The 11,486-nt window shown below is 44.7% G+C and overlaps 1 protein-coding gene across 27 annotated transcripts in view; it reads left to right on the top strand.

The window, feature by feature from the left end:
- TCF7L2 (transcription factor 7 like 2) overlaps positions 1-11,486 on the top strand; it is a 182,075-nt gene that overhangs the window by 142,321 nt on the left and 28,268 nt on the right. For 2 of the 27 annotated variants that reach the window (XM_030030532.2, XM_030030529.1), the window contains exon 1: positions 1,775-1,908. The exons of the other annotated variants lie outside the window; for them this stretch is intronic. In XM_030030532.2, coding sequence (XP_029886392.1) covers positions 1,786-1,908 — 123 coding nt within the window. In that variant the 5' untranslated portion in view covers positions 1,775-1,785. Of the gene's footprint in view, positions 1-1,774; positions 1,909-11,486 lie in introns of those variants that run through there. 27 annotated transcript variants of the gene reach the window in all.

Below are 11,486 nucleotides of genomic sequence, written 5' to 3'. Positions count from 1 at the left end.
GCTGCCGCGGGAAATCGCACGTGTGACAAAGGCGGCCGCTGGAGTGTGGTGGCTGCTGTGAATAGAGGGAGGGAAGGCAATTAGTTGCCGTGTTGTTGGGGCTTTTTACTTGTCAAACTGGAGCCTCGTTGCTTTTGTTAGTGCCGTGTAAAGGGAAATCGCGGGGTTTTGTTTTGGTATTAAGGGCCTTAAAGGTTGCTGGCTGACACTTTGCACGCGAAGGCCAGAGCAGTGCGGGGAGAGGGGGGACGCTGCTCAGGAGGACAGAAAACCCACGGATTTCCCCCCTCCTTGCTTCATCTGCCCCTAATTTTTTTTTTTTTTCCCCCCTGGGTCCTGGGTGCCAGTTTGCATCTTGGTTCGGTTTGCCTTTTTTTTTTTTTAAGTTTGTTTCGTTTAGCCCGCAGCCTTCGCAGATTAAACCGCCACTTAAAAAGCAAACCAGGAACCGCTCAAGGTCTCCCAGTTCGAAACAGGTTTAATTTTTTTCCTATATTTATTTAGACCTGTTGTTTCATTCTTTGGGGCCGAGGGGGGCTGAACTCGTTCGCGTGAGTCGCCCAGATGTGGCGCGGGGAAGACAAGTGGTTGCAACTGGTCCTCTTCGGTGCCTCGTCTGCAGCAGCGTCCGTCCCACATGGCGATCGCTCTCCCTGCGCGCAGCATCCGTCAGTATTAACAAACTCGCTGAGAAAGTGAGGAGCGGAAGAACGCGGCCATGGTTTCCTAATTATTCCCCGTTAAAGCAGCCTTTCTGGCTTTTGCCCCTGTTGCAGAGTAACTACTTGGCAACTTTAGGGAAAGGGATAAATAAGAGCCGAGAGGTTGACTCTCGGTGAACTCGGATGCTGCGGTTTGCCCTCGGTACCCGGCTCAGATTTAGGAAGCGGGCATCTTGCGACGCTCGCGGGCAAGAGCGAGGCGCAGGGGAGAAGGCTTCACCCTTGCTCAGTTCAGCGATGCTTTCTGGGTACCCATGTTTATTCTCACTTAGGAGCAGCTTGGGAAAATACAAGAGCCAGGGCACCGTAACGTTAGGGATCTTGAAGCTCCTCGTGAGTTGCTTTTACAGTGGGGTCAGTGGTTTACAGAAATATTAAATACTAAAGGAGAAGGGGGCGGGGGAGGGTGGTGGGGGAGACCAGAGCTAATGGTAAAGGTCTGCCAAATGTCACCTCAGTGTTACAATGACAAGAAAATATATTTTCCTTACAGCTCTCCCCCTAAGAAATTTGTTTTGAGGGATTTGACAATCTTGCAGATAAAGTGACTGCTTGCTACACTTAACTGATCATGCTCCCTCACGGCCGGCCGGCGTTTCTTCGCTGCACTTAGTAATACCTGTGCAACCTGGGTTGTAGTAGCATTGTCATTGATTTCCAAGGTAACTGCTTTTTAGGTCTTCTGAGCAGACATACCTGCGTGGGGGGGGGGGGAAGTCTTTTCCCCACTCCCTGGAAGGATGATGGTAAAGTGCTGTATCAGAAAAGACAGGAGGCTTCTCTAAATTTTGATAACCGCAGCCGACAATTTAGAAATAAGACACTTCTCACAGCCAACATGACAGTGGATTTTGAGCATTCAGAAAACACCAGGCCAAAAAACTGGAGACATCTTGATCTTTTAAGACAGCTTTTCCAGTACTTTAAGTGAAGGGGGGGGGGAGCGGGGAAAGAAAAAGAGAGAGAAAAGCTGCAAGGAAAATAATACAAAGCCAGCACAATTGGCATCTAGACAGTAAAGAAAAAAGTTTTGGAGGTTAAGAGAAGGAAAGACAAAGCTGTTATGTACCCGAGGGATGCAATTTTAGTGGGAATGGAAGATTTGAGTGGTAAAGGAGGAGCGCTTGCCTCTGGGTTCTCTCTCTTCCAGCAGTTCAGCTGCTGGCATCTCAATTTGAATTGCTGGGTGAGTAGCACTTTCTGTGTGCGCGCTTTCCGTCTTGACCGTTGAACTTCTGATGTGACTTCTCTCCCTCTCCCCCCTCTCTCCCTCTCCTTTTCTTTCCTCCTGTGTGGAATCAAAAAAAAAAAAGGGGGGGGGGGTGTTGAGAAATCAAGCAGGCATCTCCAGCTGTGACCTTTGTTAGCGACGTTGTTTTTATTTATTTATTTTATGGTAATCATCTTTTTTAGTAGGGGGAAGCGCGACTTTTCGATGACACTTTAATTCTACAGCAGTGGCGAGGAGCCAGCGGCAGAGCGCCGTTTTGTCGCGACACAATGGTGCAGCGGGGCAGAGTTGTTGCACTCCTCCTCTTCGCCCTTCCCTCCGCCTGATTTTGGGGTTTGGTTTACAGAAAGTGGTGGCGGTGGGGGGAGAAATTTTTTTCTCGTGCAGCCAGGGTGGGATCGGGGGTTTGTCGCGGGGGGGGCTGTGTTTCAGAGCCTGGTGTACAGCAGGTTTCAGGGGCTGATTTCTGGATGCTGAACAATGGTTACCAGCGAGGGAGAAGTATGTGTGCGTGTATTAGCTGTGCGTTACATCCGCAGTCATACATTCACACAGTGACCATGACATCACTAGCTTTTCTTTTCTTTTTCTCCTTTGGGGCGGAGGGGGCCACTTCAAAGCTTTCTTCAGTTCAGTACGATATTTCCTTAACTCTGAAACCATGAAGGTAAAAATGTTTGGGGTTTTTTGTTGTTTTGTTTTTTTTTTTTTTTTTTTTAAGGAGAAAAAGTTGGTTTGTAGCAGGGCACATATGTTACAGTTAAGGGGGTTTGGAGGTGGAATGGTTTAACTCTTGTCATACACAAAACGAGTTTTATTTTTTTTAATTATTAAAATAGTATGTAGTTGTTTTTAATTGGGTGCTTTTGATCCTGTGTTTGGTTGACACTCAGTTAAATTTTCTGAATTCTTCAGAAAGCTCAGCTGTAATGTGCAAGCTGAAAATTTTAGAGACACTACATAAAAATGATTTCACCCAGTGATAAAAGAATATGAAAAATAAAACTGAATGTTGATAAATATGAGGTAGCGTGTTTTGACACAGTGGTTCTGTGTTCGTTGTCAGAAGACCATGAGACTTTTTTTCTCCTATTAATATGTATTACAGAAAGTAAACCTACCACTCAGCCAATTCTGTACATTGCCCGTAGTTATACACAGAAAATAGAAATGTATTTAACAATTTTAGAAAGCATCGCGTTTTCAACAGAGGTTTTGTGGGAGTCTTGAGTTTTCTGCTGTTTTCTTTTCTAACTCTGCCAAGCTTGCTTACAGAGTCACTTGATCCAGCAGGAGGATTTCTATCACTTCAGTACTCTCTGGTACCTTTGCCTGAGTAGCTTAGTTGATTTATTTGCCTTTTCTGGTATAAAACAAGGGATAAAATTCTGTAGAATTCATCTAAAATGAATTAATCTAGAAGGACGGTTATTTAGATGTTTCTTCTTTCACTGCATGCTGTTGCATGTGTGGGTTTTACATGGCTGGTGATGAGATCTTGTAAGCATTTTACCTTTCAAGGAATTCTTTTTATTGGGACTTGGGGGAAAAGGCCTGACAGCACTGTATAAATGCGCCTGTTTCTTTTCTTCCAAAATATTTGCAAGGTGTTTCAGTTCTGATGTGCATTTAACATCACATTTTTAGGGAAACTTAGTTGAATTTATTCAAGAAGTAATTGATCTGGACTTAATTTCATCGCTCAGTTGTTTTGTGGCGGCATGTAATGTTTTTAGCACGTTAAAAAATGAAAACATTTTCTAGAGCTTTGTTATTTGTTAAGCTATTTAATATACATCTGGTACATATATTGTGTATCAGTATTGAGAACAGTCCGCTATAATTTGTGAATACTGCATTTTAAAAAGCTGTACTGAAAACTGGGCATCGTATCTTAAGACATGTATATGTATGTTAGTTTTTTTAATAATGCTGTTATTACTGAGATTGCCGAGTGTAAGTGGGTATAGGCATGCATGCTAATTTTTTTTCATTTCTTGCAGTTTTTTAACAGCCTCACATTCAAGTTCTTAGTGTAGACAGAAGTCACAGATACCCTAACAAAATCAGTGGAGCTGTTTCTCCTACAGTATATATCTGCCTAGTGCTGAAATAAGCGATTTGTATGCAAGAATTAAAGCTGTTTATAATGTGGCATTTTAGAGAATGCTAGGCAGTAAGTAAAATTGCATTACTAGGTATTCATACAAAGCACATAACAGATAAGGTCTATGAGGGCAATTATAAGCACCCTTTTGCTTATATTCACGTCTCCCTCCTTCCCATCTTTTCTGAATTTTTGTGCTTGCATTATTGCTCTGTATCTCTCCCCTCTCTACCCCCTTCATGTTCAGGACCGTTTCCTGAAGACCTGCTTAGGTTTCACCAGTCTCTTTGCTTAGTGGTTGTGTATCCAGCACACCTTGTACTGGTACTGCTTGAGAAAACAGTGTTTTTCAGTTTTAGTCTAATGTATGCCAAGTCTTTCTGCTTTTTGCCTTGTTAGACATGAACGAAGGCTTGCTTGCTCTACAGAGATAATATCTGTCTAGTAATTAAGCTAAAGTATGCGAAGAAAGCTCAGGTTGGGGAAGAAACCGTGCCTCTCCTTTTGTAATGGAGGAAGTAGATCTGGGCACCTCGATGCCTGAAACTTGAAGAGTCTGAGCACTACCCTGTCCTCCTCATATGGGGAAATCCACCTGTTGATCAAATCTTCTCTAATTTTGCGATGCAGTGTAAGGCTTGGCTGGATGCGCGCAGGCCACAGTTTCTGGGCTATAGGCTGGGGGAACTCTGGTGTCCCAGTTTGTACGCCGAGATCAGGCAGAGCGGGCGCAGCAGAGTGCTTTCTCTTTATCAATAAAGCATTAAGAGAATGAGTGAGGTAAAGTCTAACTGGTGTAAATGTAATTCCAAGCGTTGCTGAAGGATCTCAAAATATACAGCTGTGTAGCAGGTGCTTGTCTGGGTCTGACCTGGCATTAGAGTAACACCACATGGTCCAAGAATGCAGCACTTAACTTGTATTTAAAACCCCAAGTTTCTTTTTTTAACTTAAAAAAACAACAAACACCCCCCCGAATACCATAGCAGTAGGATTACAGTCCACAGCAGCTTTGAAAGCAAAGTGTGAGCACACTTAATAATATTGTTTTACTATGAGTGTTTTTAATTCTCCTGCATAAGAACTAACAGGCAGTAATTAGATAGCTAAACCCCAGTTCTTTCCCTTTTACGCTAGAGGATTTGGCATATGCTAATTGTCACCAGATCATTTCACATAATTGCCTTTTGGCGAAATTAAGTGGAAATTTCCTGAACATCTTAAATCCTCGCTTCCCCGCCCCCTCCCCTCAGTACCTTCGCTCCCTTACAGGAAGGATGCCGAAAATGTCAAGCACAGTGCCTTAGTGCTCCTGTATGCAGGGGGCACTTCGGCACAGTTAAAGGGGAAAAAAAAAAAGAAAACGATTCTTTGCTTGAATGAATTGCTGGACACTTAAAGCCAGGAAGCTGATTTTGTTGTTTTGTCTGAGAGATTGCTAATAGAGCACGGTTGGTTTTTTTTTTTTTCTTGGAAAGCCGGCAGTTCTTGCAGGAGCAGGTAGGCACTCGCTGGCCTGGGCAGTGGTCAGGGAGGGAGGGGGAAGAAGCAGAAGGATGCAAAAGTGTCCCGTTCCACCCCCTCACCCCCCCCCTTTTTTTTTTATATTTATTAAAGGGTGGGCAGTGGGGGGTTAGGTTTTTTTGTGTGAAGCTCTGTCTAGGGGGGGTATTGTCCCAGCACATGGTTGTCAGTGCTCCTGTCATCATTTGTGTGAAAGAAGAAAATGAGCCTTTTTTTAGCAGGGCGAGTTGTGATTATCAATGGAGGCCTTGTCTCCCGCTACAATGGGCAGTTAGCTTAGGGCAGGACCTTAGGCAGAAATCAGCTACATTAAACTGTGAAAGGGCTCAGGCCACTGTATCAGCCATAATGGAGCAAGGGGAAGTAGTTTTCAGGAGAAAATGCTTAGTCAGGTGTGAAAGCATCCTTAAAAAAAATAAACTGTGTCTCCACTAGCTGAACAGAGCTGGGTAAAATGAAATCTTCAACTTTTTCAGGAAATGCTTCATCACTGGCATTGAATGTTTATGCTTGGGAAGGGGATGAGGACCAAGTTACATGAAGCTAGTGGGTTTGGTTGGCTTTAGCTTTTCAGTTCACCTGAATGGTTTGCAGTTTCCTTGTTGAAGTTTGGGGTGCCACCTGCAGCGGCTGCTGACGTGGGTGATCCCCGGGGCCGGAGTGGTGCTTCCTGACGGGTGCTCTGCTTTGGGTGTTGGTGACCTGGCTGGAAATGGAAGAATATTCCAATATTTGCAGCAAAATGTTGGGATTTGCCTTTTCTTGCAACTTAGTTTTCTGATTTGGGGGGTGGTGGTGTCATTCCTAGGCAGAACCAAGGAGAGATCAACCTTTAGAAAAAAAAGAAACTCTCCTCTTACAAGCATCTTCGGAGCTGCAGATCAGCTCAGGAACATCTGTTAGCTTTTCTCTGGCCATAGTCAGCATAACTGCAACAGCACCATCTGGAAAATACAGGGACACAAGTTATAAACCTATTTTTTAAATGTGAACTGATATTGAATGGTACCCTTTGCTAAGCCCAGGGAGCAACTCCAGGAGGGCCTGCTAATTCAAGACCTTCTGCATCCACCCTGGAGGAGGGGAAAAGGCTGACAAACCCTCTTCTGTGCTGCTTTTGTTTTATTGTATTAAGCTCATAAAGGCACTTTCAGGGCCCATCTTTCTTCAGTAGAAAGGGAAAGCAATGGGGAAACCGGGAAGAGGAGGACATGGCAAAGAAGACAGGCGGAGCTCTAGCTCCATTTGTTTTCAGCGTCTATTGATTAATAGGTTTTAAGGTGAATGGCATCCTCTCATTCCTCCTCCGCTACTCGTAGCAGAGGGAGGGGAGGGGGCTCTGGGGGTCCGGGGTGCGAGTGCCTGCTCAGTCTCTCCCGAGCAGGACTTGAGGCTTTAAGTACACGTAAGAGGTCGCCCCGGGTCGGGGAAGGGGGTCCCTTCCCTGGCTGCGGCGGCGGGAGCTGTTTCGGGCCGTGCTGGGGCAGGAGCATCCTCCCTGCCCTGCCCTCGGGAACGTGGCAGAGCCGAGTTTGCCGCCGGGCGCCCGTCTGGAGGCCGAAGGGTTTGGCTGCTTCGCTGCCGCAATGGCGTGGTGGCTTGTTTGCAGGCTGGGTGGCTTTTTTTTGCAGACCTGCTTTTACTAACGCCACGCTGTCCCGGCGAGGACAAATCCTCCGACCGCTCTGGCGTGTTTTTCTCTGACTTTGAGTTGATACCATGTTTTTATTACCAAAGCCAAACAAGCTATGAATTTGCAAACAGAAATTGCAGTAACAAACTCTTCCTATTTAAAGGTTGGTTCCTCTTTGTGTGCTCAACAATACAATGTTTCATCTCGTGCAAGTCTTGCATTGCTTTCAGAGACTTAGGAACTATTGATTTATACAGCGTGTATTAACTTCTTCAATAAATGGGGAGTATTCATCAGTGGGGTGTATTAAATTGGGCTGTATACGCATAGAAGCATCTTTCATCCTGTTAATGAAATGTCCTTACCACGCAACAAAGACTAATACACAGCAATTTATACACACAATCCCCTGCAGTTTAAATCTGAAGTTCAGATATTTTTTGTTGTTGTTCCCTGAAGGCACCTAGCAGAACTTAGGCTAAATGGATCTCAGTATCCCTCTCCAACATATATCAGTCCGAAGTTTGTTCTGGGTTGGGTTTTGGGTTTGGTTTTTTTTTTTTTTTTTTAATTCCAGAGCTCCATTATTGTTTAAAGTCATCTGTGTTTAAGCACTTCCAGAAGCATTTCAAATTCATATAGAGAGATTTAGTAGTTGAGTCTCTATGGGGACAATTTCCTCTGGTTTGCTTCAGGCGGGGGTTATCAAGAAAAGCAAACTTCTGTTGTTTTTTTGCAATTCTTTACTGTGCCCTCTAGCCCAGCGTATGAGAGCCCAGCTTTCAGTGGAGAGGAGTGATTTATCAGCAGATGACTTGGTACTTTGTAGATGCTGGGATTTCTCTCTAGAAGCCTCCACTTGTTCCCGTCCTATTACCACATGCCCTGATGCTAATCTGTGCGTACCAGTGCAGCTCCCCTTTCCGTGCCTGACATAGCCATAAATGGAGTTCTTCAAGTTGCCAGAGAAATTCCTGCATCTCACAATGGCTTTTAGCTTAAAACTACCCTTGATAAAGTACTGGGAAATGTATATTGGAGAAGGACCTTTTGCAGGGGGATGGCTAAGGTCATCAAATAGGTATCTCCTATTGATGGCTTCTGCGGTTTACCTTTCATTGCCAGTGGATGGGGTTAGGACCACATTTGTTACTCAGGCAGAGCTCCCATTGACTTCAAAGGAAGATGCATGTGTGGGATTAATCCTGCTCTTTCCTAGCTAGTCCTTTCTTTTTCTCTTTTCCAAGGAAGCTTAGTTAACTTCGGGAATGCTGCTTTTAAAGAGCAGCTTATTTAGCATATTATGTATGATTAGCTTGGCTTGCGAATTGTGCATGCTATTCTGAGCGGAGTTACACTCCCTTCTCCGAGCGTGTGATAAACAGTGCAAAACAGGAGACAAACCCAGCCCGGGGTAGCGATACAGATGCAGACTGATTTGCAGGGGCAGTGGATCATGCTCTCTGTCCCGGAGAGCGTATTTTTGAGCATGTAGATGACAGTTCCAACTTTTGCCCCAGTACATTACTCCCACACCTCTGCCCCAGCATCATCAGAGTGGCAAAAAAGTATCCTACCCTTACATCCAGTACTTTTATATGAATTGTCTGAGTGCAGGGCAGTCACCCAAGTGACTTACCTGGGGAAGAGTTTGTAGACTAAGGTTCAAACGCTTTGTTGTTGATTTTTATTTTTTTTTCCTTTTGCTTTTTATTTTTCTCTGAAAGGTGTTAAGTAAAATACATAATAATTTAGCACTCATGCCATTTTGTGGAGATATTGGCGGGGGGGGTCTTGGTATTTCAAAGCAGTGGGTGGTGGTTTCCCACAGTTTACATGTAACCCCCTATGGTATATCTGGCTTTGGTGATACAGGCGTGTAAGTCCAGCTTTCCTCTCTCGTGTTGTTTCTTGTTTGTCGGCTTAAGTCTGACCCTCTAATGTTATTCTGTCACTTACTTATGTTTTTTAACTAACCGGTTCCAGTTTCTATGAAAATAAGCTCTCCATGGAAGACAACCCTCAGTGTCTGTCAGGATCTGGGTGAGGGATTTTTGATGATGTGAAGATAGAGTTGGGAGAGCACAGAGCTACAACAGCTAACAGCCACACTGTGGGTCACCTAACAGCAAGAATTCACACAGTTCTTGGCCAGCAAAAATCCCTCTTATTTGGAACGATTGCTTTTTGTGAACTAGATCAAGTGGTCATTTGGCATATAATGCCATGTGTTGTTGAGTAGATGCCTGCTAGTTTGCATGATGATTTGTTACGTGAAGTCCTTGACAAACCTTTCAGTTACTTTTGGACTGCTTAGGTTGGTTCACTTGGAATAGAACCGATTTGGGGTTAGAGCATCTCCTTCGGCTTTTTGAATTAAGGGCGTAAATCCCCATCGCTCCTCTGATGTGAAACCACTGTGGATCTGTGTGGCCAAAAGTTGTCCTTGGCTGTACAGCTGGCAGATCTGACCTACAACCCAGCCAACACAACGTGCTGTAATTCATAGCGTTGGCTGTCGCGACCACGCTCTGTCCTGCGTGGTGGCTGCTTGACGTGGGACATTCCTGCGCCACATGCGTGGTATTAGAGGGGAATCGTTCCATGTAAGGGCTGCAAAAAGAGATAAACACAGTAAAAGTTGTGGGAAGTGTAAGCACTACTCTTTGGCTTGCTTCTCTTGGATGCACACTTTTTTCTGCAGGTTATCAAAAGGGTGAGTCAAATAGCTGCGTATGGCTGGGGCTGGGGCTAGGGGAGCTTCCCCGGGTGAGCGAGGCTGCAAGAGCCGAAGGTGAAGCTTAGCTTGACCGAAGCACGATGGAGGGACTTCTTGTTTATTCGGGGAAGGCTGACGCGTCTTTTCCTCCAAGCTCTCGCTCTCTCTTCCCTCTTCCTTCCCCCCAGTTTAGAAACTCATCCCCAAAGAGTAACTGAATTCTTTTTAAAGTGCTTTTAGGGGAAGCTCGGAGCATTCGAACCGAGATCAGATAATAACTTGTCTAAAGCGGTGCGGCGAGGGCGCATGTGTTTGGGGTGCTGGGGAGCGAGCGGTGGGGCCGGAGCCGTCCTCGGGCGGGAGGGCGAGCGGGAGAGCGCTGGCGGACCCTGAACGGCAGCGGCGCTATCGGGGGCCGCCCTGGTATCACTACTTTATTTTAATGTGATTCCTTTTACTTGATGTTAATGCAAGTTGTTCCTTACTTAAAGTAATAAAAGGAAATGAAGACACATTCTAAAATGAAACCTGACTCTAATCCATTCATCATCTAATACCAGCCTCTTTATCTTTGCTGGTACCTAATCTGGTTAAATGTCCCTGTTGTAGGATTTTAGTGAAAATCCTCTATGGGGAATAGGGTTTTTTGCAATTGGATTACTTGCAGTAAATGGTCCAGCAGTTCGCTTGTTTCAGCTTAATTTTTTCTTTGTGATCTTGTAAGGGTAAGTTACAGTTCAGCCTGCCTTTTCCTTTCATTCATTCACTCCTTTTTTTTTTTATTGTTGTTAAGAAAAAGATTGCCCACCCCCGCCCCCCCTCCAAGCTAGGAATGTGGGAATGTGTCAGGGAAAACCTCATGATATTTGCGTGATTATTCCCCCCACAAGAGTGTTAATTTCAATGGCTTTATCTGTGGTTTTGCCATTATTTATATAGCTGAATATTTTAGTAGCCTAATTCATCAGTATCCAGTTTCCATTTATTAGCGCTCTCTGATGAATTGATAATTAATCACCTCTTCTAAAATATATATATATATAAAATATGCAGGTGATTGCTTGTCAGCTTAATGCTTGCTGATGAAGGGAATACTCTAGCACTACAAAGGCTTTTTATCTGGAGTATTTGCAATGAGCAGTAAAATGCAGAACTGAAAGTGAGGACAGGAAGGGGAAAGGAAAAGACCTGCAGGTCAGTGAGCATTTGGGTCTCGTGCTAATTAAATGGGGGACTCTGTCAGCCCCTCACTAAGGAGTCTGCCTGCATCTTGGAGGTGAAGCACAAGATTATAAAATAAAAAGGAAAAATTTTGAAGAATTGCTGTTGCTCCGTACAGGAGCACGACAGGTCAAAAAGATTAAAGAAACTCAAGAGCAGGGAAAGTGTGTGAGGAGGTTTTAAACAAGAGGGTGGGAAAACTGCAAGGGTGACGCCAAGAAGGGATCTGAAAAAGTCTGAGGACCATGTTGAAATCCTGGGTACTCAGATTTCTGTAAGTCGTGCCTCGTGCTGCAGTGGGGAGTACCCGGCACTCCTCTAACGCCGTC

Source organism: Aquila chrysaetos, chromosome 11, assembly GCF_900496995.4.
Source record: "Aquila chrysaetos chrysaetos chromosome 11, bAquChr1.4, whole genome shotgun sequence".
NCBI lineage: Eukaryota > Metazoa > Chordata > Aves > Accipitriformes > Accipitridae > Aquila > Aquila chrysaetos.
This window is presented reverse-complemented; position numbering and strand designations above follow the sequence as displayed.